The 27,873-nt window shown below is 36.7% G+C and overlaps 1 protein-coding gene across 1 annotated transcript; it reads left to right on the top strand.

Moving 5' to 3' along the window:
- The first annotated feature begins 48 nt into the window (after positions 1-48).
- antxr1d (ANTXR cell adhesion molecule 1d) lies at positions 49-27,665 on the top strand. Its single transcript, XM_087803365.1, has 18 exons — positions 49-327; positions 5,328-5,399; positions 5,511-5,582; positions 6,581-6,662; positions 6,905-6,935; positions 7,015-7,088; positions 8,077-8,145; positions 8,219-8,299; positions 8,374-8,434; positions 16,589-16,687; positions 16,771-16,840; positions 18,770-18,848; positions 19,009-19,104; positions 19,162-19,200; positions 20,939-21,037; positions 21,100-21,264; positions 22,234-22,314; positions 26,859-27,665. The coding sequence occupies exons 1-18, from the start codon at positions 179-181 to the stop codon at positions 27,114-27,116; spliced, it is 1,677 nt and encodes a 558-aa protein (XP_087659491.1). The 5' UTR covers positions 49-178; the 3' UTR covers positions 27,117-27,665.
- The last annotated feature ends 208 nt before the right edge of the window (positions 27,666-27,873 follow it).

Raw genomic sequence — 27,873 nt, 5'->3', positions numbered from 1 at the left:
TGTCGCTCCTTCTCTCCATCCTGTCTCTTGTTTTTTTCCTTCTCTCGGAGAGGCCGGCTCTAGCGGATCCTGGATCTGTGCAGGGCTGGACTGTCGAGGACAACACACGCTCTCTGACGGGGAATCCTGGCGTGAAGATGTGAAGATTCTCGACTCTCCGACGACAACAGCGGTGAAGATGTCGAGGACTCCGACTCTCCTCGCCGTGGTTCTGCTCTGGACGTTCGTTCTCGGCGTGTGTGTGGAAGGACAGCAGCCCGGGCAGGAGGAGGAGGAGGAGGAGAGGTCCTGCCAGGGAGCCTTCGACCTCTACTTTGTCCTGGACAAGTGAGTTTATTTACGACTCGAACTTACTTTCTCGTCGTTGCCAAGCGACAACTAAACCTTGTTTTAACTTTGTGCATTCTTGACAAAACAACCGGGAACAGCGCCTGAAAACTTTGTAGTTGCTTTTGTTATTGTTTTTTTCTTTAATATATCTCCTTTAACTATAGTTATAGATGCTCCACAATAGCGGGACACCCCGAGAGTTTAAACCCGGGAAAGGGGGAGGTCAGTCGGATAGAGTTTCAGCTGGTGACGCCTGCGGATACAGCTGCTGCCCTGGAGATACTTTGTGGTCGAACTAGTCATTCTCTCCAACTTCCATTGAAACTGATAAATAAGATCTTTGTCTCGTCCAGATTTTAAAAATGATCAACAAAATCTCTGACAAAAGAGTCTCAAGTCAGGCTAGTTTTTAACTCAAGCTAACACACTGTCAAACACGAGCAACAGCACACGTTAAATACATTAAAGTACGTAATGTATTAAAGTAATAACTATATATTAACTGTAAATAAATAAGGATTTAGAAACACGTGCCCACTTTTTCAACTTGAGCAAATTCAAGCTAGCATGCTGTAGCTAGCTGCAAACATGTTAGCTAACCGTTGCGTGACTTTAATTATATTAAGCTAGCTAAGTAAGCTAACTTAATAGCTTGCTACAACAATATTACAATATTCAGTGTTTTATTGTGTGTGTGTCTCCAGCAGGTTTTTGTATAAAATGTTGAGGATTAATTTATTCATAACAATTACATTATTGTCTGTCCTTTAAAACAAACCGAACTGAAATCAGACAGGTCTTGTAAAGACGGTTCCGGTGATAAAAGTACAATTTTCCTGTGATAAATATTAAGAAAGTTATTGATTAATAAAACTGGTGAAAATGCATTAATGTCTGGTCAACCTTCATAATACTTAGTCAATATGTTTCAATATTGTAGGTGTGACTTTTATACTAAATCCGACTTTCTTAACTTGCTTAATATTACCCCATTTTACATAGGTCATTGGGAAATTGCTAAACAAAGAAACAGTAAAAAAGGTTTCAGTTTGTAATAATGTTATCATTGTTACTCATTTATGTTACATAAATGAGAACATTTGTCTCTCAAAATATGCCAGGAAAAAACTAATGAATAGCCCAGATTGAACAAACATACCACATAAATATACATTATGGGAAACATAAAACACAGTTTCAAAAAAAATACTTAAATAAACACAATACAACAAATAAAATAGGTGATTTTTACATTGAATTTGGTATATAAAATGGAAGGAAGTCTGTGTTTTATGCTTCAGTCCTGTAATGTTTACTTTGAACTCAGAGACCAATTAACTAATGGGTGTGTTTCTCAGACTATAGATAATTAACATGACCCAGTTCTATAACAAGTCAAATCTTGTCTTCCCTGAATCCACTATCTCAATGTTTTCTTTAAGAGATTGAATCAAATGTGGATTAAGGTCAACAATATGTTTCGTTAAACTTTATGGAAGGTCCAAACATGTAGAAAAACCCTTAATATAAAATATTTAAAATAATTCTAGTGAAGCTGAATTAATTAAATACTGTATTCTTTGTGAGAACATATTGTTTATTTTATTTCAATATATTTATAGTTTATATTACTGTTTTCACTTGACCATCAAAAAAACAAGAACCATCTGAACCTATTTCTTCTCAAAACTTCTTCTGTGATTACATCTAAAATAACATAGCTGTTTTTCAACATTTATTTTTGTGGTTCCTGTTACAGAAACTCCTCATAAATGTCTGCTGACCTTGCAGTTTGATATTTTTTTTTACTTGAATGCATAACATGTTACAACAAGTTGGTACAAAGAATAGTTAAAGTCCAAAAACCTGACAAGGTACAGTTTCGAGTTTCTGTGCAACAGTTCATGGGGGTTAAGAATCTTTTTTGAAAATAAGAGTTGAGTGTTTCGTTTGCCCTTAGTCGCCGGCTCGTGTTTACTGACTGACATTTAATGATATTTCACAGCAACATCTGTCCGTCACTCCTCAGTCTTTACCCTTTGCTTGAAAAAGTTTAGGAGGTGCCCGGGGAGCGTGGCATGTCATGCATGGCTGATGCATGACATGCCACGTCTGATGGTCTGGACCTGCAAGTCTCTGCAGGCCTTCAGGAACCTGCTGATCTTTGTGCTCAGATGGCAACATCCACTTCTTAAATGCCACCGACTGACCTAAAACACTGTCTCGGATTTTACACCTACTCACTTATTTTGCTTCTCAGAAGTCCAACCCACAGATTGTTAAACCATTAAAATGCTCCTCACATGACTTCACACACTAAATATCAGGCTGCTGACCTATAATAACAAATGAGGTTTGATTGAAGGTCTTTGACAGTGTGTAAATACCAACATACTTATTCATGATTTAGCTGTTATACAGCAAATTGGAGTATGCATGAGGTCTTCACATGTCTTGTTTATTTATGAATTTCAATTTCATCTGGTCCTTTAAATCAAGTATCAGTACATTTTTACTAAACACTCGATGAGTCAAACCTTTGTATACATCACTAATTTACAATCAAACCATTTTTAAATGAAGTCATCAAGTTTAAACTATAATCATACAATTTTCAACTGTAATCAAACAATTTTCAAATTTAATCCAACAATATTTTACCACAACCAAACAATTTTCAACTATAATTAAACAATTTTCAACTGTAATCAAACAATTCTCTACTATAATCTAACATTTTTCTACTATAATGAAACAAATTTCTACTATAATCTAGCATTTTTCTACTACAATCAAGCAATTCTCAACTATTATCAAACAATTTTCTACTATAATCTAACATTTTTCTACTATAATCATGCAATTCTCAACTATTATTAAACAATTTTCAGCTTTGATCAAAAGAGATATTTTAGAGATTGAAAAGGAGAGAAGAGAGAAGATCTCTTTTTTTTCCCCACTTATTGATACTTTTACGTCACATACATCACTAAACAGAATATTTACCTAAACATTTGAGTAAATGTAATTGTATTTATTATTAATATTACAATTACACTATAAATCTTCTTTATCCATGTTATACTATAATGTATTCATTTGGGTGTCATGTGAGCACTACATTTTCCGAATTCATGATCTTAAAAGTCATTCATTTTTTCTGTCCAAAATAAAATGTTGATTTAGGTTTTAAAAATGTCTTAGATAGATGGATACAATAGACAGTAAAAACATGATAGCATCCACGTTTCGCATCAATGATCCGATCATGTCGGTGGTTGTTATCTTCAGGCTGCACAGATAATACAATTACTCTGACAAAAGCTGTGCTCTGGCTTTCTTCAGAGGAAGCTTCACAGAAGAGGAAGCGATTGTTTAAACCTCCAAACAAAAGGACAATCATGAATGTAGCAGCTCAGACTTTCTCTCTTTACGAGCCCTGCTCTTCACATGCGGACCCTCCCCTCCGTCGGTTGTTTGATGTCGTCGGACCGTTCGACCCACACTAACAACTCCCCTTGTCGAGTGTCAGAGCTGCACCCCTCGGCTGCACATGCTGCAGTCTTTTCACACCGCGGACCCCCAACCTGTTGTCGGACTATCTGCGTGCAATGCCACCATCTGTTCCCCCTCACACAGTCCTGCTGCCATAAACAAGGGTACAGTGCACACACACACACATACACTCACACCAGCTGGATCCTACATGGTGTCTGCTAGCGGCAGACTACTGCATCTGTCCCTGTCTAACCTCCACCCTCTGGCCCAGCAGCAATTAGCCCCCATTAGCGGCCCCCTGGGACCGGCCTTCATTAAGGAGAGTGTCACAAACACAACAGTAGCAGGATGAGCAGCAGCTTTCACCTCTAGTTCCAGACTAATGGAAGGTGAAATATCATCACATACACGGAGGAGACGATCGTCCTGAAACCTTGTTTATGTGGATTCAAACTGCTCCCTTTCCGACTCATGGGATCTGCTAACAACTATAATCATCTCACAGCGAGACTTAATGATATGATTGAGTCAATTGAAGAAACCGTCACACTTGCTTCAGCAGAAACACAAGTTATATACACATACGATTTGGTCTGGGGTTGATAAACAATACTTTAAAGATAGAACCAGAGTTTGAGAGTAAAAAATGCCTAAATAGCTCTACATTGTTGCATCGATCAATTTTCTACTGCTTATCAAGAGTCAGGTCATGGGGGCAGCAGCTGGAACAAAGAGGTCCAGACTTTCTCTCCAAAACCATCTTCTGAGAAAACACTAAGGAGTCTTGCTCGGATGACTGAGCTCCTCACATTATCTCTAAGAGAGAGTTCACATGGAGAAAAGTATTTTGCGTCGCTTGTGTTTTGTTCTTTGGGTCGCAAAGTTGGTGACGTGAGATCAGGGGTGTCAAACTAAATCATACAATATCCTTCAGATCACGGTCTCAACAAAATGTATATTTACCAAACTGTCTATAACAAGAAGTACAAGTTTGACATTGTCTTTTAACATTGTCTTAAACTGTAAATTATCAGTTTTACACTAATTGGAAGTTTCTGAATAACCGTTGACATCCATCGTCCATATTCCTTATCTTATCTTAAAAATGAGTCTCTTTATAAGTAACCATATAGACATGAACATTCACCTGCTTTGAACCAACCATCTGGCGGGCCACGTGAAATGACTAGGTGGGCCAGATATGGCCCTCATGTATTTGACACTTGTGACATAGATGAATAATGGAGGGTTTCGTCTTTTGGCTCAGCTCTTTCTTTACCACGACAGACGATGCAAAGACCCTGTGACCTGACACAATAATCCTTCAATCCCTCACTCGTGAGCAAGACTTTAAGATTCTGTGCTAGTTATTACTTTTACAATATCTCCTTCCCCTCTGGACACAAGTATTTTGTAGCTGAAACAGTCTGTAAAAATTGTTTTACATGTGACTTGGAAACAATACATCATTACATGTCATTATTTTGTATTATGTACAGATCTGGGAGTGTGAAGCATCACTGGATTGAGATTTACTCCTTTGTGAAGCAACTGGCTGAAAAATTCATCAGGTATTTTTAATCAAAAACCAATATAATGAATACTTTGTTTTTTTTATGTTTTCCTTGTACTTCAAACTGCTTTTTTGCGCCTTATGAAAGAAACTGGTTGTTTTTTTGCAGCCCGATGCTGAGAATGTCATTCATTGTCTTCTCCTCGAAAGGAACTATCATCATGAAGCTGACAGAGAACAGGTAAGAGACAGGCGGTCCTCTGATGCCCTCGTCTCCAATCTCGTGAGCAGGTCCTCACTTGTAGGTAGCGGAGAAGAATTTTGCTGACAGATTATGATTAAATCTGACGGAGATTCAATCGTATGGCTTAAGCAAAACAAAAGCTTATTCAGAAATTCAATCTTGGGGGAACTTGTTATCACTTTTTGTCTATAATATACACCAGGATCTTTAACTAGTATTTCCTTCTAAACCTTAGCTATACAGATCAAAAAGAAATAGAGAATTAAATAAATAATTTAGCATTCATGTGTTGAAATTATCTTTCTTAAGCCCCGCCCACTGAAAACACTTTGTTTTTCTGGCCAAACCAAGGTTTGTCATTGCGTGTCATCAATCCCAGAAGGCTCTACCTCAAAGGGGATATTACGCCATAATGGACTCTAGTCTTCGGCGTTCGCCCGGATTTCAGACGGGGGAGAACTTTATAAAGTAATAAGTTCAAAAGATTGTCATGATTAGAGACTTACTGCATCTTGGAGAGGAAGACTTCAACATTTCAAACATGTGAGTGAGAGAGGAGAGTTTTAAAATTAGTTGACCTTTAAATCTTCAGTTTTCTGTTTTAACTTTACGTCGCTTTCGTCTGTTCCTTTATCTAAACTGGAGCTCCCCGGCTTACCGTCAAAACATAGCTTTTTTGACAAAATGCGACAAAGTGTCCCAAAGTGCAACGCATTTTGCAAATCATGCATCTATTTTTAATGGGTGAATGGGAAGTAAGGATCAACACATATATGTATTAAATCCTCCACAAATGTACTTGAAGTTATTAATTATGTTGAATCGTATTGATATTGTATTTCTACACTATATCAACTTGACTTCTATAAGTCATAAAATTCCGTTTCGTCATTTGTAAGGAAAATAAAAGACAGGAAATGAGAACTCCACCTCACAATGTTTACAAGGCTGATGGTTCGTCTCTGCTCCTCGTCTGCTTCCGTCTTATTCCACAGGGAGGCCATCACAGACGGGCTGACCGCTCTGAGGAAAGTTGTTCCTGGAGGAGACACGTTGATGAATTTGGGCCTGGAGATGGTAACATTTACTCCACTAGAAGATGTTTAATGAATACAGCTCTGATCATTTTTAACATGTTAGGAGTCACACATTAAGTAGCCACACATATATTAAATTATATATATATATATATATATATATATATATATATATATATATATATATATATATATATATATATGAATAATAGCTACATTAAAAACACAGTATTGTTTGGATACAAATTATCTTTGCAAGTCTCCATTTTGTTGTGTTTTCAGGCGAACACCCAGATCTATCATGAGAACCATGGTAAAGTCTGCTTCTGCTGTAATATATCATGAGTGGTAATGTCGCTGGAATAGTGATCATCTTGTGTCACGCTCCACAGGAACAGCCAGTGTTATCATCGCGCTAACAGATGGAGAGCTGAATAACTGGCAGTTCGACACGGCTCAGAGAGAGGTGAGACATACGAGGCTTTTATTTTCCAAGCTAATAAAGTTTACTGCTTAATCACTCTCATGAGCGACACTGATGATTATTACTCCATCATATTTATTATTCGTTAGATTGTACGTGGAAGAGAAATATTCATCACTTCCTCTAGTTGAGGTTCTGCCGATTGTGATTTATGTTTTTGCCTTACAACAGAGATGCTAACGCTTAAATAAAAAATACATTTAAAATATAAAGACAATGATTTTTGCTCAGAATCTATCCTGAAAAATGTTGGTTATTTTTTTTGATTTGTACTGTAGGGGACATTTGGACCCCTCGTGGATGAGTTTGGTTTAGATTCTTTAGGAAGAAATCTACCATTATAGTGCCCTTAAGCCAGGCACATGGTGGGTTGTCGTGAAATGTCAGAAGCGTCTTAATTCATATAATAAGTGTTGAAAAAAGCTTATAATTAAAAAAGAATATAAATATAATATTTTGAAAAGGAAATTAAGATATCGACTTTATCGATTTATCGATTTATTTGGAAAACACTTAATACCCACCCACCTTACTTAGTGCCAACAAATCTGTTAACTCCCATGATGCCTTTCTACATACTGCTCCATTTAGTGTATGGCACATTGCTGAATTTAAATTTTTTTAAGTTTATTTTTGCTTTGCCAAAAGTGATCGACAGCTTTGATCTGTTGGCTGGGCGGCAAAGCATGTGGCAGCTGTTCAGGTCACTGTTACTGAGAGTTGTTGAAAGGGATGGGGTCTCATATGCAATGTTGAGTTTGCAAGTACATATAATTGTTAAATAAAAGTATTAATTTTAATTATTATTAATTTAAACAAGTTAAAAAAATGTAACCGAAGCCAGAATAAATGAGGGATGATAGTTATCAAGTCTAAACTGGTGGTGCGGAGAAATCGTCTTTGTCTGATCCCATACGGAGGTATTTGTAGAGGAAAATGATCCGTGAATGTTAATGTCTACCTGATCCAGGCTGAGAGGGCCAGGTCGATGGGAGCCATTGTTTACTGTGTAGGTGTCAAAGAATTCAACCAGACCCAGGTAAGGACGCCAGATTGATACTGAAGATGTTGCAAAAAACGCTCATTTTGTTTTTGGCCGCATGTTTCTTTAGCTGGCAACCATCGCAGACACTGTTGAACACGTGTTCCCAGTGTGGGGAGGCTTCCAAGCGCTCCGGGGAATCATTGACTCGGTATGAAGCAAACACCCCACGCATGGATAGACTCTCACACCATGGATCTCATTGTCCTTCCCTTCTGCTCTCAGATCATCAAGAAGTCCTGCATCGAGATCCTGGCAGTAGAGCCGTCCAGTGTGTGTGCAGGAGGTAACAGTCATGTGGTCCTCAAGTTTGGATGTCATCAGGCTAGCCTGTTTTATATGTGTCATGTGACGGCGAGCCGGCCGGACATGGGGTTAAATAATCGCACCGACGCTTTTGTAGTGACACAGAGCGTATTGTCATTCCGGCCCGGGGAAATTAGCATGAAGGATTCAGCCCAGCATGTGGCGGAGGGAAAGGGGGAGGACACGGGCTCGGTCGGAGGAATTAGCCGTGACTCTTTAAGCATGGCTGCTCCTCTGGCCTAGTTATCACATCGCATATCTTTGAGTTATCTTCAGGTTTTAACGCTGTACAACTCCACTGATTAGGTTTTGATTTACCTCCAAAAACATATCAAGGACAAATCAAGGTCGACAATATAGCAATTTATAAATGGTTGATAAATTTAAATGTTTATTCTTTAAGTAAATTTCGATTTTTGAACATACTTTTAATTCATCAGATTTGAATAATAAAAATATGAATTAACGTGAGTTAACTAGGACAGGAGGTAAGTAAGTAAGTTATTAGTATTTGGACACATTACTCATTTTTAAAATAAAATGTAAACACTCACGTTATCCCATATATATATATATATATATATTTTAATATATATATATATATATATATATATATATAATATAATATTAAATTTAATTATTTAATTGTTTTATTTAATTATGTAGTTTACAATCAGTTCAATCGAGACAAAAATTAACATTTTTAAAATTGAATTTATTAAATTAATTTATTAAATTAATTTATTGAATAAATTAATGAATACACGTTATTAGTGTTTTAGTTAATCCATCATTTCCAATGAAACTATTCCACACCACTGGCCCTAGACCAGATGATTAGAAAGAGATGTAGACTGAATTGATTAGCTTTGACATATTAGCTTTAGCACCGTTGTGGTCTGGACGAGGTCATCTTGATCTTTAAATGAGCTTCTTCCTGCACGAGTCACTGAATCATCTGCATGAATGTGAATGTCCCCCAACAGCCTCATATTCCTGTCGATTGATGAGAACCTTAATGGTCAGTGAACTAAGAATCTTCAGTCTAATTAGCAGAGGTCAAAGATCAGAGTTGAGGCCGGCGTGTGTCACACATACTGACTTTTAATGAGTATGATGTCAGAACTCAACACAAATATTTCTTAGAGCCATGTGGAAGTATATCTGTGTCATCAGAATATTGAATGTTTGAATTTAGCATTTCAAATGTTGAAACCTTTTTATTGAATGTTGCTTTTTTTAAGCATTGAATTTTTTTTATACTTGAATTTTAAAATACAAATATTTTACTAATTGATTTCACACATAGAGTTTGCTTTACAATACGTTATTTGTTTTATTTACATCCTTTCAAATTCAATATAAATATGTGTAATATTGCATAATATTGCCTACATTGAAGACTTAATTTAAAAGGTTACGAATATTTTCAGAATGAATGATTTCTTTTTTTTACATGGGTAACAGAATGAATCCATTTTATTGGAATATAATCATATGGTGAATATCTGTGGGATTCTTTATTATTTACTGAGTCTAATCATAGTGACATGTAAGCTTAAGTGACGGTTAAGAGCCTAAATATACTGCCAAAAATAGGAGCTAAACAATTTCAACATGTCAGACTTCAGCCCCGGGGGCAAAATACTGGCCGCCACGTCATTCTCTGTGGCCTGTAAAAGCTTGAGATGTTGACTTGAAATATTTAAATATTCTAAATGTCAAATTGTTGCAACTCAGTTTTGCCCAGAAGAAAATAAGAATAATTTCCAAAAATTCTACAGTAACACTTGTTACTTGTACCAATTGTATGTTGGACAATTTGCTCAAAGATCTGTAGTATTACACTGCAAGGCTCCCTAGTATTACTCCTTGAGTCTCCTGAGTATTACTCAATGAGGTTCTGCAGTATAATATGAGCGTCCATAGTATTACCATGCAAGGCTCTGTAGTATTACTCTATTAGACTCTGTAGTATTACTTCATTAGGCTCTGTAGTATTACTTCTTTAGACTCTGTAGTATTACTTCATTAGACTCTGTAGTATTACTTTGTTAGACTCTGTAGTATTACTTTGTTAGGCTCTGTAGTATTACGTCATTAGACTCTGTAGTATTACTCTATTAGACTCTGTAGTATTACTTCATTAGGCTCTGTAGTATTACTTCTTTATACTCTGTAGTATTACTTCATTAGACTCTGTAGTATTACTTCATTAGGCTCTGTAGTATTACTTCATTAGACTCTGTAGTATTACTTCATTAGAGTGTAGTATTACTTCATTAGGCTCTGTAGTATTACTCCATTAGACTCTGTAGTATTACTTCATTAGGCTCTGTAGTATTACTTCATTAGACTCTGTAGTATTACTTCATTAGACTCTGTAGTATTACTTTCATTATGCTCTTTAGTATTACTCCAAAAGGCTCTGTAGTATTACATCATTAAGATTACTCCTTGCGTCTCCTTAGTATTACTCCAAAAGGCTCTGTAGTATTACATCATGAAGATCACTCCTTGCGTTTCCTTAGTATTACTCCAAAAGGCTCTGTAGTATAAATCGGCAAGGTGCTGGGTTATTAGTCCGTGGGACTCTTTGGTAATACTTCATGAGGCTCTGTAGTTAGGAACATTACTAAGTAATACTACGAAGCAACACAGGGCTTAATGCACCTTTGAATCCGAAAGTAGAAAATCCCTTAAAGAAAACAAACCTCTGCCAGGCTGCTGCTCTGCTATTTTGTTATTGCCCTTCATTTATATAATTCAAATAAACTATATTGTTGATAGGAAACAGCTCAACAGGATAGTGACATTCAACACAGCACTACAAAATTACTAATAAACGCTGAAGATCACGTAATGTCCTTATCAGAGTTAATTCAAGCCAGATTAACAAATATACTCGTGCTCAATAACTTTAAATTAACGTGTGCATGTGATCGTCTCTGCTGACATGACCGATAAAGTTTCACGTGTCATGTCATCATGGAACATGCATGATACCATGATTGTGACGCTGGTACCAGGCGGGAACTGTTCTTGTTCTTTAACTGACATGATTAAATGTTTTTGCCGGAGCCACGCACACACTCATGCACACAGTCACCGTGACACACACATCCCTCATGTTGATAGGAAGTGACCAGACCGAGCTGCCCGCAAACAGGCCATCAGACTGGACAGTGAACATTGGGCCCCGCTATCGGACATGACAGCACTGATTACACACACACACACACACGCACGCACACACACACACTGGCCTGAGATTTAACATGACAGCAGAGATTGCTGCTTTCATTAGCGTCTGACCCTTCCCTCCCCACTGTTCTCGCCCCTCCCTGCCCTCCACTGTCCCATCCTACTAATGTGATTGAGGACCACAGTTGGGACAAGCCCTCTTGCTTTTTTCCACACACACACACACACACACACACACAGACGCTCACATGCACACAGTCCTCGTCAAAGTCTCAGGTGAAGATGTAGACGGACGTGTGGTCAGAGACTGGCAGGGAGCAGCGAGCGGAGGGCGTGTGTTGAAGTCAGCAGGGCACCACCAGTCCTGCCCACCATGTGTCTGACAACCCTGACCTTTCGTCGTCAGCGTGTTGCTGCGTGTCACTGTTAATATCCCTGAATATCTCCTGCATGATAATGGATGATGGAATTAAGTCTGACATTTCTTTAAAAAAACATAACAACAAACGTCAAATTCAGCCGCTTCAGTAGAAATAGTGTTTTTCGTCTGTGAGCATGTGCGCAGAGGACATAGAGTAGAGAGTGGAACTAAGATGCTGTTGCTGATGCAGAAAAATGATTTGACACGTTAAAGCTGTAAAACCTTCTTAGACCAGATTATTATTATTATCCGGTCACATGATCTAAGTGAGGCTGTCGATAATGACAGCGATGAGTATTATTGATGTAATGAATTGAATTGATGAATTGAGCCTCAAAGAATGAAAAGATCAAAATTAGACTTCCTGTTTGGTAAATATCCTTTTTTTTTACCTGCGATAAAGACTACTTAGCGATTTTGGCCCCTTGTGTGATTTGATTAGTTTTACACCCTTTTTTTGTATTTGTGAATTAAATAATAATAAAAGGTACAACAATAATAATAATGATTTAATAAATGAAATAAATAAAATGAGAAGGAACCCGACACACACAGTAAATAGATTAATCAATCTGTGGATTGTCAATATTTTCAACTCATTTTTGTATACAGTATAACTGATTATATTGTTTATACTCAAGCCATTTACTCTAGTTTTTATCCATATAAATCCTTTGTTTTAATTTTAATTTATAGAAGTAGTTGTTTTTAACCAGATCTTAGAATTTCCTATTCTTTTTTTTTTTACAAGATTTTAATCTTTTTTGTAAGAATCTCTTCAAATTTTACCTTTTATTTAAAGTCTGACTCAACTATCACTGTTCAAAGAAACTTTCTCTTAGTTATTCAAAATATTTTGATGAACTGAGTGTAGCATATTTTACATTTATTTGATGAGTTTTAAGAACACTTTCATTAAGGGAGCTTAAGAGGGAGCACAGTAATAGTGTTGAAAAACTCAAGCTAAAATCACATCTGTGATTGAAACTATGACTAATAAACAGGAAATGTTCAATTTACTATCAAAGGAATTAAAGAACTAAATGAATCAGATTATATGAAATATAACAGGCTAATTAATCTGTCGCCACAACAAGACATTCTCAGGAGAAAAATGAAAACCTCCATCAGTCGTCCTCATCAATATTCAGCAACAGCACAGAGCAGCTTTTCATGGCGGCAGCAGAAGAGAGAATATTAAACAGTTCACTCACTATGGCAACTGGAGTGTGACTGTTATTTTTCTAATCACTCCGTTATTGTTCACAACGTTGAGAGAGCATTACTCAAGCTGTGAAGCGTAGGAGACAAAGTCCGGCTCACAGATGGCCGCAGGTTTGATTCCTGGTGTTGATGCATCATGTTGAAGGAGACCATAGTTGTTGCAAGTATTTGTAGAAAATAACTTTAAACTCCCACGGTTGGGAGTTCCAGGTCAGAACATGAGGCGTCCACATGTTGATGCGTAGTCACCCCAAAGAGGCACAGATGAGTCCAGATTTGTTTTAGATAAATAGAGAACTTCCTCAGTCCCATTTCATCTGTGATGGTTTTGATATGGAAAATAAACTGTTAGTCATTTTGTAACAACCTAGTGATGACATCACAGCCCACACTTTCAAACAGATTTTTAAAACTTTTTTCCAGAAAATTAAACTTCAAATTAAGGGTTTAAGGTTACTTTCTACCACATACTAAATATTTATGTTAACAAAAAGACTATCTTTGTCATGTCTACTTTTCAATCTACTTCCTGGTCTGACCTCAGGAGCATTCTGATTGGCTGACACGTGGATTATAGCTTTTACTGTCATCAGAGGTGTTTTTAACTATGAAGTTTGATTAATTTCGTAATTTAAAATAAATAAATGTATAGATAAATAAATGTAAACATTTCACAATAAATAAAGTACTTCTATTTTTTATTTGTTAAAGATCAGTGCTACTATTGTTTATATAACCATTTTATTAATTCATACATTTTAACATAGTTTTTTTTTTCATTTATTATTTTATGTATTTTGTTATTGTAACATCTTTTTATTCATGGTTTTATACATTTTGCTTTTTATTCATTTCCATTTTTCAACTTTTCATTTTTTATTTGATTTGACATTTTGCTGCCAACATGTAAATTGATGAGGGTTGAGCAAACTTCAAATAAATAAAAGTTAAATCAATAAATAATTTATAAAATATACACAGAAATAACACTTTCCTTCAGCATAAATAAAATCAGAAGTCATTTATTTATTTCCACATTTTATTTTTTAGTTACATTTATACATTTAATATTAATTTATAGGTATGTAATTTATTGTGTAATATAATATATATAATATATATATTGAGTATATATATACAGTATATACAATATATATATATTAAGTCTGTTGCTAAAGGTTTGACAGAATGTGCTACACATGGATTTAAGTGGAAACTGAAGAGATTCTTGACTATTTCTGGTCCGCCTACACACACTGACACACTGTGTGTGTCTGTGTATGTATATGTATACATATATATATATATATATATATATATATATATATATATATATATATATATATATATATATATATGTATATGTATATGTATATGGTGCTCTTGACGTTCTATAGTAGCTGTACCATACAGCTGACCGTACCATACACACCTACATGCACATGATTCGACTTCCTCTGCAGGCAGAAGCTTCAAATGTTGAGGTGTGAGGAATGTTCACTTCCATTACCCACAATCCTGCTGGAGGAAAAGACACTCTCAAACAAACAGAGCACATACACGTGTACAGCTATGCGGCTACATACATGCTAATGTCAGGTGAGTCCGAGTCGCTCTGACAGTGCTGTGGTGTTGTCAGCCCTGCAGGCATGTTTTCTAGCGAGTGTGTTTTGCTCGCTCTCTAACATATGCTGGGCAGCAGCCACATAGACACTCCAGCATATGCTGGCAAGCCTCTGTCAGAGCGCTTTAACAATGCCCGCGGGGAGCAAAAGGTCAACGACGCACACACACACACACATGCCTCTCGGCTTCCTCGTGCACCGAGACATTTGTGAATAGAACAATTGTGGAGCACATTATGGCCTTTCCACACGTACACGCACAAGCACACAGATATAAATAAGCCGTAATGAGGCGTGCAGGAGTTTCTACCAGCTTAGCGGAAAACATCGGACATAAACTACAACCTTTTTTTCTTTCATCTTGTCTGCAGTTGTAAACAATAATTTAGCAGCTTCTTCTACAGTAGGTTATAGGAAAACTAGATGACCAGAAAAAAATTAATTTAAACTAGGGTGACAAAATTTTGAATCTACAAAAATAGGACTCTACTACGAGGAGTTGTCGCAAAAGTTTTACAGTTAGAGGGTAGAAGTGTTTTTTAAATTGTTCTTACTAAGTTAAATGCATATTTCGGAATACCCAAAAAGATGCTTGGCAACTTTAAGAGAAAAGAAATTATATCTGCAGAAAGTTATATGTACTCAACAGAATTATGGTCGGTAATTTTTCTGTATAAATAATTAGATGTCTTATGTTAATTACATATTAAATATAAGAGAGATATTACATTATAAGATATAGATAATAATATAAGAGGGACGTTACAGATGAGTATTATGGAGCGGTTTGGATCATTTTAAGTGTGTATTTTTAGACAAAGAAAAGTAAGCACGGTTTGTGACCCTCATGTGAACATATATAAGATAGCCATTTTTGATTTATATTGATTTGATATTCTATTTATGACTAATGCAAACATTATAAGTAAAGCAACTGATCACAAAGAAAAAGAGACGTACATATTGTTTCATGTTTATTTTTCATCAGACTTCTCTTTGTAGAGAATAACCTTACTTTTCAGTCAGTAGTACCTCAGGATCAAGTTTGTCAGTAAAACAAATTTTTAAATAAGTGATTTGGTTTAACAAGAAGTGTTTTTGTCAGTAAGGCAGCTATTTTTTTTTTTTTAACTCAAGTGAAGGCCACTCCTTTTTTAGCTTCCTCCACTGTTTTACATCCTTCTCCTATATATATCATGATACTGTAGGAACAAGGATATATTTGTAGTATTGTCGAGTACTTGACTCTGGTGTTGCAGAATCTACAGACCATATGACTCTTGACAAACTGCTTTCATTTGTTTTGTAACCAAAATGTGTCCAAACATCAGCTTTAAACCCTGCTGGAGTCAACTGTATCCTCTTGTCCTTAGTAATTGCAAGGGTTTTTCAATCTTCTTTTAGCTGCTGACCTCATGACGCTGAAAATAATTCCCTGTTAATTGTAAATAAAATCAACACTTTATTTTAAACACACTTAATTGAAACATTTAACATAAAAGAATCATGATGAAATGTAGATGTTTTTAGAAAATATAATTTTTTAAAACCATTTATGAACGTCAAAACAGGATAATGAAATACAATTTCTGGATATTTAAATGTATGGATAATTTCTTACACCCCTATTGAAAAAAACATTTCTTTTCATTTGTTGCAGAGAGTTTCCAGGTCGTCGTGAGAGGAAACGGATTCCTGCACGCCAGAGACACCAGCCAGGTGCTCTGCAGCTTCAAACTCAACGACACACACTCAGTGGGTGAGAAACATGCTCATGATATCCATGAATGCAGAAATGATAAATGACAAGACTCGACAAGTTTGTTTCTGTGTGCTGTGCAGACGAGAGACCGGCCCGAATGGAGAACACCCTCCTTCTGTGCACGGCGCCGGTCGTGGAGGAAGTCGGGAGGTGAGCTCATCAAACTTTCCTAATATTTGAGAAAAGTCGTGCCATCGTTGACGTGTGTGGAGACAACACAACATAATGTCCTTGAAGAAATTAGGGTCAAAGTCGTCAAGAGTCTGTGATCAATCAGTGTTTGTCACGGCTAACGAAGCCAGACACCAATCACAGGAGCCCAAGAACACGACATAATGAGAGTCTCGCCGCCGCTCGTGTCCGCCTCACACTTTGAGGAGAGAACGAGGAGAGTCAGCAAGGCTGTTTTTAAAGTTCTCCTCCCAGGGTCTCGGCTTGATTTGGAAGTTTGGGACAGAACTGGGGGGCCACGGGCCAGGCTAGGAGTGGGCTGGTGCATAATTAGATATGGTGGCCTGCAGCCTCAGACACCTCGCAGTCATCTTCTGTCTTGTTGCTGTCACTTAAATTCCTCTTGTGTTTTGAGCTCGTCCTGTGACGTCAAACGGGAATTTTTCGTTTGTCTTCTTGAAACATCTTTAAGTTGATGTCAAAGCAAGTCATCGATCAACACTTTTCTACTACAATTAAATGCATCGCTTTGTTTTTATTTCATGGCTGTAGAATAATGATCATATGTTATCATTTATACAGCTTTGGTTATATAGTTGAGATTTCTAAAATAAACCTAAAGGGGACGGTTCATTGGGGCGAGAGGCAGGGGACACCCTGGACAAGACGCTGTCTGTCGCAGGGCACACAAAGACAGACAACCATTCACACACACACTCATACCTCTGGACAATTTCTCCAAGTTCCCAATCAAACTGTATGTTTTTTGGACTGTGGGAGGAAACCGGAGTGCCCAGAGTAAACCCACGCAACACGGGGAGAACATACAAACACTACACATAAAGACCACAAGTTGCCTCCCTCCCGACCTGGAAGCAAACCAGCAACCTTCTTGCTGTGAGACGCTCGAGCTAAGCTAAATAGTCAAAGTAGTGAGCAACTTACCCAAGCTCCCAACACTGCTCCTTCTTGGCCCCCCTCCCTCTCAGGGAATTCAGCTGCCTGTGTTTCGCGGATTTCTTCTGTCGTTGCATGTGTAGGACGTACATTTTCCTGAATAAGGAATTTGTTTAAAATATGTACATGTCTGTGATCGTTCAGTAGTTTTTCTTTGAGAAGCCTGTGAAGTTCAGGCACTTCCTCAATGATACCATAATGACTGTAATATAGGAGCAATACCATCAAAGTATATCAGTGCCATCAGAATATTGAGTGGTTGAATGAAACATTTCATTTTTTTTAATGTTGCCTTGAAGGATTTCTCTCCTCTGGTCAGGAAGCATGTGCAAGGAACCATCAGTAGATTCTGATCCACAGACCTCAGAGCCCGAATGATTTTTTATAGAGGTTTACATTATAATTCCATTAATTCTCAAATATATTTTTCTAAATTGAATATTTTCTATTCAATTCTTGTCGTGGTCTAGTGCTGCACAAGCCCGACATTCCCTCTGTGGATCATGGAGACTCTAACAGTGGTGGTGATTGAGGGGATGAATGCAGCGGGAAGGGAGTGACAGTGCTGAGGGGAACAGGAAGAGCTCTCTTCCTCCCATCCCCCCATTCCCTCTCTGTTTCCTCCTCCCTGCACCCCCCACCTTGCTGTGACCTCCCCTCCGTCGCCCCTCGCTCGACTCTAAACCCGCAATAATGCCCCCCTTGTATCTGTCCCCCAAAACCATCGACTCCTCACAAGAGGTCTTTCTCAATTCTTCCCCCGAACCTTTGAGCATGAGTCCAGCTGTGCGCGTCCACTCGTCCCACCAGTGCCGTCTGTGGTTCCCCCGTGATAGTCCTGGGTCGGATCCAAGAGATTCCTTCTGTGGGTGGAGAAAGTCAAGACGTATTTTTGTCCGAGTCAGCATGTTAGTGAACAAGTTAAGACTCATCACAGCGTCTGTGCTGCAGGGTCATCTTCCTGCAGGTGAGCATGAACCAGGGTCTCTCCTACATCACCAGCTCGGTCCACATCACCACCACAGAATGTGTGAGTCCCCGACACCACCTGACTTCCTGCTTTACTCTTCTTAAACCTCTTCGTCTCCTCTGTTGTGTGTGTCATCAGAGGAGAGCGTGAGTACTCTCTGCTCCTCATCTCCCCACCTCACTCTCGCTCACTCCTCCTCACACCTCCGTTCTCTCTGCAGTTTGACGGAACCATCGTGCTGGTGTCGCTGCTGGTGGTCTTCCTGCTGCTGGGCCTGCTGTTCATGTGGTGGTTCTGGCCGCTGTGCTGCACCCTGGTGAGTCTCTCGCCACAGTTCAAATACATTCAAAACTTATCTTATCTTATGTTACAGGTCATCAAGGAACCTCCTCCACCTCCACCACCTGAACCTGTATGTATCCCACGCTGCTGTTATTGTCAATAAAGTTTTCCGTAGATTACCAATTCAATAATCTCCCCCCAAAACTACGACTAAAGTTTATTGTCATAAAACATCAACTTAATTTTCACTAATAAAACATTTTCATTTATTCACTTATGTTCTACTGCTTATTATATGTATGTAATCCAACAATTTTCAACTGTAATTGAACAGTTTTCAACTAAATATCAAAACATTTTCAAATATAATCAAACAATGTCCAACTATAATCTAACAATTTTCAACAATAATCTAATCATTTTCAACTCTAAATAAACAATTTTTTAACTATAATCAAACATTTTTTAATTATAATCAAACTATCTTCAACTATAATCGCACAATTTTCAACTATATTCAAACAATTGTCAACTAAAATCAAACAATTATCAACTAAAATCAAACAATTTTCAACTATAATCAAACAATTTTCAACTATCATCAAACAATTATCAACTAAAATCAAACAATTTTCAACGAAAATCAGACAATTTTCAACTATAATCAAACAATTTTCAACTATAATCTAATCATTTTCAACTGTAATTAAACAATTTTTTAACTATAATCAAACATTTTTTAATTATAATCAAACAATCTTCAACTATAATCGCACAATTTTCAACTATATTCAAACAATTGTCAACTGTAATCAAACAATTATCAACTAAAATCAAACAATTTTCAACTTTAATCAAACAATTTTCAACTATATTCAAACAATTGTCAACTGTAATCAAACAATTATCAACTAAAATCAAACAATTTTCAACTAAAATCAAACAATTTTCAACTTTAATCAAACAATTTTCAACTATAATCAAACAATTTTCAACTTTAATCAAACAATTTTCAACTAAAATCAAACAATTTTCAACTATAATCAAATAATTTTCAACTATAATCAAACAATTATCAACTAAAATCAAACAATTTTCAACTAAAATCAAACAATTTTCAACTTTAATCAAACAATTTTCAACTATAATCAAACAATTTTCAACTTTAATCAAACAATTATCAACTAAAATCAAACAATTTTCAACTAAAATCAAACAATTTTCAACTAAAATCAAACAATTCTCAACTATAATCAAATAATTTTCAACTATAATCAAACAATTATCAACTAAAATCATAGAATTTTCAACTATAATCAAACAATTATCAACTAAAATCAAACAATTTTCAACTATAAACAAACAATTATCAACTAAAATCAAACAATTTTCAACTATAATCAAACAATTATCAACTAAAATCAAACAATTTTCAACTATAAACAAACAATTATCAACTATAATCAAACAATTTTCAACAATAATCAAACAATTATCAACTAAAATCAAACAATTTTCAACTATAAACAAACAATTATCAACTAAAATCAAAGAATTTTCAACTAAAATCAAACAATTTTCAACTATAAACAAACAATTATCAACTATAATCAAAGAATTTTCAACTATAATCAAACCATTTTCAACTGTAATCAAACAATTTTCAACTATAAAAAAACAATTATAAACTATAATCAAACAATTTTTAACTAAAATCAAACAATTATCATCTGTAAATAAAACAATTTTCAACTATAATCCAACAGTGTTCAACTGTAATCAAACAACTTTCAATGTAATCGAACAATTTTTCTATGTCTATTATCTTGCAACTATTGATGGTGTTCAAATGTTTTTGTTGTGTTCAGGAATCAGACGATGAAGATGGGATGCCCAAAAAGAAGTGGCCGACTGTGGATGCGTCCTACTATGGTGGACGAGGAGTCGGCGGCATCAAGCGCATGGAGGTAGATACACTCTGGGATCACATGATGGGATGTCTAAGCTCTGCTAATCGCTTCTATCTCAGGTGCGGTGGGGAGAAAAGGGCTCAACAGAAGAGGGCGCCAAGCTGGATAAACCTAAGAACGCAGTAGTGAAGATGCCAGAGGAAGAATTTGAGCCGTACGAGCCCAAACCTCGAAGACGCCCACGAGCCGCTCCGCAGCAGAGGAGGTGGTACACACCCATACAGGTAAGGCCTCGTTTTAGGATAGGATTCAGATAGATGTTTGGCTTTTTGTCTGAATTTATTTATGGGTTTGTTTTTTTCAGTATCAGTACATTTGTGAATTTTTTAACAACCATACACTTTGAGTAAAAGACGTTTGTTTTGTATACATCACTCACTGACAATCTTAGAATTTTTCAACTATAATAAAACAATTTTCAACTGTATTCAAACTATTCTCAACTATAATCAAACAATTTTCAACTATAATTAAACAATTTTCAACTGTTATTAAAGTATTTTAACTGTAATCAAACTATTTACAACTATAAACAAACAATTTTCGACTATAATCAAACAAATTTGATCTATAATCAAACAATTCTCAACTATAATCAAACTATTTTCAACTATAATCAAATAATTTTAAACTTTAATCAAACAATTCAACTTCTATTAAAATAATTTAACTGTAATCAAACAATTTTCAACTAAATATCAAACAATTTTCAACTGTAATCAAACAATTTTCAACTAAATATAAAACAATTTTCAACTGTAATCAAACAATTTTCAACTGTATTCAAACTATTCTCAACTGTATTCAAACTATTCTCAACTATAATCCAACCATTTTCAACTATAATTAAACAATTTTCAACTATAATTTAAGTATTTTTAACTGTAATAAAACCATTTACAACTATATACAAACAATTTTCAACTATAATCAAATACATTTGATCTATAGTCAAACTATTCTCAACTGTAATCAAACAATTTTCAACTTTAATCAAACAATTCTCAATAAAATATAAAAACATTTTCAACTCTATTCACACAATTTAGAGATAACACGGCCCTGATGATGTCATGATAAATCAGTATTGAATTAAATGGTAAACGATAAATAAACGAGTAAAGTAAACTCTTGATCAATATTGATATTGTGTTGTCAGATGTTAAAGTGAGGATGATGAAATGTCTCTGCAGGGGAAGCTGGACGCTCTCTGGGCTCTGTTCAGACGAGGCTACGACCAGGTGTCACTGATGAGACCTCAGCCAGGAGACCAGGTGAGACGCTCTTGAGCAAGTATGAGTGAGATTTCAACTCCGCATGTAATCAGCAGAGTCACTGTTGGTGAAAGACGCTCATTGATCCTCAGCAGAAAGACTTAATGTGACTAACAGCTCCTGATGTCTTTCTTTAGAGAGAAAATGTCTTCAGATTTGGTTGATTTGTGGCATCATTTGTTCAAGTCAACGTCATATATAATATTTATCCTAATTCATCTCAACCTCCAGATGTTGAAGAAGTGATGATCACTGCTTCATTTATAATCCATGATTAAATGCTTCACAAGGATGGATTCCTGCACATTTTCACATTTACGTTTTTCATTCATTATAACAGACAGTATGAAATATTCTTATTATTAATGAGTGCTTTTATCATCAGATGATCAACAATCTTGTTTTTTTTTGTTTTGTAAAAGATCGATGACACTCACCAAGACCACCAAAGATGAAATATCCCATCAATAAATGACACTTGAATTTAGCGGAGTCTTAAATCGTGACATCATTGTGCGGCAGACAAGGGCGTGACAGCGGTGGCCCTCGGTGTCGCATCCCATAACCCCGCAGACATGTTTCCATCATCAGGCCGGTTGTCATGGCGAAACATCTGCTGCCTCGTAAATGGCTTCATTGTAGCTGTCATGTCTCTCGTCATATCTGCCTCACAATTTATAGACGGCTCCCTCGCTGTGCGGCGACCACGTGACACGGCGGCGCGAGTCTATAAAAGCAACGGATTGTAAAGTAGTTTTATCTCCACGATGGTCTCGGCTCTGCTGGCCTGGAGAACAATGAGCCCCTCGACTCTCTTCACGCACCATTAACTGAGCAAGATGAACGATTCTCAGACACACAAATATACTTCTGACAAAACACACAAAGTTGTGAGTCGCTTCTATACAACTTATGTGAAAGAGTTACAAAAGTTTCTGAAGAAGCTCATGACTGGATGTATAGAAGTATATCATCAATATTGAATAGTTTTATTAACATTTCAAATGTTCAAACTGCGAATTATTTTATTCAAAACATCGTTTTCAACCATTAAATATTTTATTTTTTTTAATTAAATTCTATAATCTACATTTAAAAGTTGAATAGTTTTTTATCATAACATTTTTCAAAAATAACCTTTCTATATTCAATAAAAAATATTTAGATCATTGTGAGACGTCGCATGATTGGCTGAAAGTTCCATGAAGTAGCTCTGTACTGTCTGGTGACACTATTTTACTAACAGTTTTATATTAATTTAAGACTACAAATTAAAATATATTGGATTTACAAAATGTACTTTTTAATTATTGGTATTAGAATATAAAACTCAATGTGTAAAACAAACAATTCAATTTCAAAATATTGTAATAAAATGTTTTAAACCCAACAAATTCAAACGTTAATATAGAAAACATTGAAATCAAATGATTCCCCAAAACAATTAAACGCATAAAAAACATTTAAATAGGATAAAAAGTTTCAACATTTGAGATGTTAAATGAAACCATTCAATATTCTGCTGACACTGATATGTTTCTATGAAGCTGGTCTCGTGATGAAGATGTAAGGCCAGTGAGCAGGTCAACGTTACCTCTGCCAAGGAGCTTATATGACTGTAATATAACATGGTTCATATTTCATGTTCTCTAGTTCTATCTGGATTCAGGAAGATTTTGAAGGTTTGTCATTCACTTGTATGGCCTCTCACTGCTGCTGTTCACACACAGCTTTGTTAGGAATTGAAAAAATCAAACACAATCGCGGACAAAAATGTTCTATTAATACTAAATATAGACGAGTCTGAGGCTTCATATGAGGAATATGATGTACATTTAGTTTCTGGCTACTTTGAAAACTTTCCTGCTGACAGTTCTTGAATCATGATGTGATGGTTTGAGCTCCTTGGCAGAGGTATGCACCGTTTTAGTGCTTTTCTGGTGAATTTGTTTACAAACTGAATCTCGGTAAATCAGTCTCTGCTAGATTAAAAATTGGAGACGGAAATGCGAGTCTGCAGCGAGACGAGCTGCTCAAAAGCACATCGAGCAGAGAGAAGGTTGTTGGTTAGATTATTAAGCAGCAGCTCGTCCAGCTTTCTCCCCACATTACTCCTCCTTCACTGACTCTGCAAACGGCCATCAGCGAGCAGCCAGTTTCTGCCACACTGTCCGTCACACACCGTGTGTGTGTGTGTGAGAGTGTGTGTGTGTGTCACTCCCAGTTGTGTGTCTCTCTCCTCGCTGAGCGTCACACAAACAGATGGGGAGTTTAAAGGCCACGAGCGATATTGTGACAGAAGAGATTCTCTTCTTTGTCTGCAGAGCTGACACACACACACACACAACCTCCCCTCGCTGTTCTCAAACCAGCGACATCTAGTGTTGAACTCACACAACAACAAGTTAAAGTCATGTGAGTTTCCGCCTCACGTCTTCTATTTAACTGTTCTGATCGCCACACAGCATGTTGAAACAGTGCCATCTGGCGGTGGGAGGCCGAATCTTTCAAAATGAAATAGAACTTTAAACTCATAGAGAAAGTAAATTAGTAAGTAATTATTCAAGAAATACCTTTAAAAGCAACAACAACAACAAAGGTCAGCATTAAGATAATCATTTTAACTTTTAAATAAATTAAAATGAGGTTAAATCTTTATATTGTTAAAATCATTACAGGGTTTTTAGTCTATTTTAGTTACAAATTATAACGTGGAATTAAAAATCAAATACCAAGTAACTCGTACATTAAATGGCCATATAGAAAATCAGATTTGGAATATCCTTACATTGAACATTTTTACCATGATTATGGTAGAGGCTCATAAATTGGATCAGACCAGTTCATATAACCAATGTCTTCCCTTCTGCTGAGTTGAAATGATTCTCGAAATAATTCTAAACAAAGTAACTCAACCATCTCCAACTGATTGAAACTCTGCTACAAATCTACAGTTAACTTGTAAAAATGTGTGTTTTCTCTGTCTTTTCATGTTGAACAACAATTGAAGTAGAGTTCAGAAACACTTCCTGTGGTTTTAAAACCAAAATATGTCCAAACAGCTTTAAAAGCTGCTGGAGTCCACTGTATCCTCTCGTCCTCAGTCATCGCCGGGATCTCACAGGATTTCATGGATCCTTTAGCTGCCGTGTATTAAATGATTGTTGCCATTTAGCAGCCAGATGTTTAATTGCAACACAAAAATGAACAAACATACAATTTACTGAAATATAAACCTTAAACAACCTCCTCACTTCTGAGCTGTTTATCGAGCAGCCAAAGCTTCCATTCAGGCCATATGTTGTGAGACACACACACATACACACACTCACACACACAGTCATATTCATGAGCTTGTGTAGTCATTGTGTCCATATGCTCTCTGGTGTTGTGTTGCTGCTCACAAACTGGTCTTTTCACGGCAGCCCGGACACAAGAGTCCAGCGGTCGCCCCCCACACTGGGCCGTCCTCGACCCATGACACGCCCCCCGACACAATGAACACACAAAGCTCTGCAGCCTCGCCTCCTCTCAATGGCCCTTGTGTGACTTTAGGGCCTCTCTGCTTAATAAAGTGTTATAATCAGACCACCAAGAGACACACACAAATCCATCCTTCACACGCTGACACAGCAGAGTGTGTGTGTGTGTGTGGGGGTGTGTGTGTGTGTGTGTGTGTGTGTGTGTGTGTGTGTGTGTGTGTGTGTGTGTGTGTGTGTGTGTGTGTGTGCGCGACGTGGAACAATAGGAGAGCGCTCTCTTCTCTTCCACTTGTAAATGATGTTAATTGTGTCGAACATCTTTTACATCCAAACAAGAGGCATAAACCCACTTGTGTTCGGCATCAAGAGGTCGACACACATCAGTCGGAGAAGTGCTGCACAAATGTGTGTGTGTGTGTGTCTGTGTGTGTGTCTTGACTATTGTGGTGCAGGTGTGGAGGACACATAGAAGCAGCTCTGTCAGCCTTCAAACACACTAACTTCTGTCACACACACGTAAATACACAAACAAGCACACTCCACAGTGTACTGCAAAAACATACATACACACACATATAAAAACACACACATATATTTATATAGACACGTAAATACACACTCAAGTACCTATATATATACAAACACTAACATAAATACAAACACACGTAAATACACACACACGTGTATTTATATACCCACGTAAATACACACAATTACTTATATATATACAAATACAAACACATAAATACACACACAAGTACAAATATATATACAAACACTAACATAAACACAAACACACATAAATATACACACATATTTATATACACGTAAATACACACACAAGTACATATATATATATACAAACACTAACATAAATACAAACACACATAAATACACACACATATATTTATCTACACGTAAATACACACACAAGTACAAATATATATACAAACATTAACATAAATATACACACATATTTATATACACGTAAATACACACACAAGTACATATATATATATATATATATACAAACACTAACTGTAATCCTCTTGTGGCCTGCAGGGGCGCTGCATCAGCTTCCAGAGAGTGAAAGACGAGGCGTCACCTGCAAACCCCCACAGACCTGCTCGCTCACGCCCCACAGAGGCTCCGCCTACTTCCCCACCAGCACCTGCGGAGCAGCGACCTCTGGTCTCCCATCCCGTCCCGCTGACGAAGCCCCCGCGTAACACTCCTCCGGCCCGTGCCCCCCCTCCCGGGCCTCCCCCGAGTCGACTCCCCCCCGGACCTCCGCCGTCAAGACCCCCGCCGAGGCTGTGACACCGTGTGACGTTTGTTGCTGGACAGCAAATTTATGAAGCTTAGTCATTTTGAAATGTAGACTTGAGCGCTCTCAATATTTCTTACAAGTCTGATCCATAAATGAGTGAAAATACACAAATGTGTCAGATCTTGTAGTCTAGAATCATTAAATATGTATTTTGAGGTCAAAGATTTCACACAACAAGGCTTTGATTTGATATTATTCCACACAGAAGGTTGGAAGGAAGTTGAACTGAGGATGTTTTGGACAAACAGGAAGTTGATCTGGACTATCTTGAGCGAGGGAGCAGGTCTGAAAAAACGGTTCTGAAAGTCGGGTTTTTGTGCCAGGATCGGTGGAAACTTGTCAACATCGTCAGACTCGACAACGTTCAACTGCAGGACAGTTTGTTGAGCTTTTATTTATTGTCTGAGAAAAAAAACAAAGATGGAGCTTTTGAGTTTTATAAAAAAGTACTTTATTTGTATCGTCACGGTTCCTCTGCTTTAACCGACTGAAATGATGTTTGTATCGTTTCTAACTTTAATAAATGTTCATTTTTATGATTCGTTGGTTTTTATTGAAGCAGCTTCTCTTCAATGTAGTTTCGTTTTCTGCACACGAACAAACAAGCATAAGAACTGAGCAAAAGTCTTTCTTTTTTCCGAACAACAAACCGATGTGAAAAGTATGTTTTCAAAACAGAAAAATATTTTTTATGAATCGTGTTTCTTTTGACAAAATGTAAAAATTAATTACTTTTCTTTCACTAAT

Source organism: Callionymus lyra, chromosome 11, assembly GCF_982586985.1.
Source record: "Callionymus lyra chromosome 11, fCalLyr1.hap1.1, whole genome shotgun sequence".
Lineage (NCBI taxonomy): Eukaryota > Metazoa > Chordata > Actinopteri > Syngnathiformes > Callionymidae > Callionymus > Callionymus lyra.
This window is presented reverse-complemented; position numbering and strand designations above follow the sequence as displayed.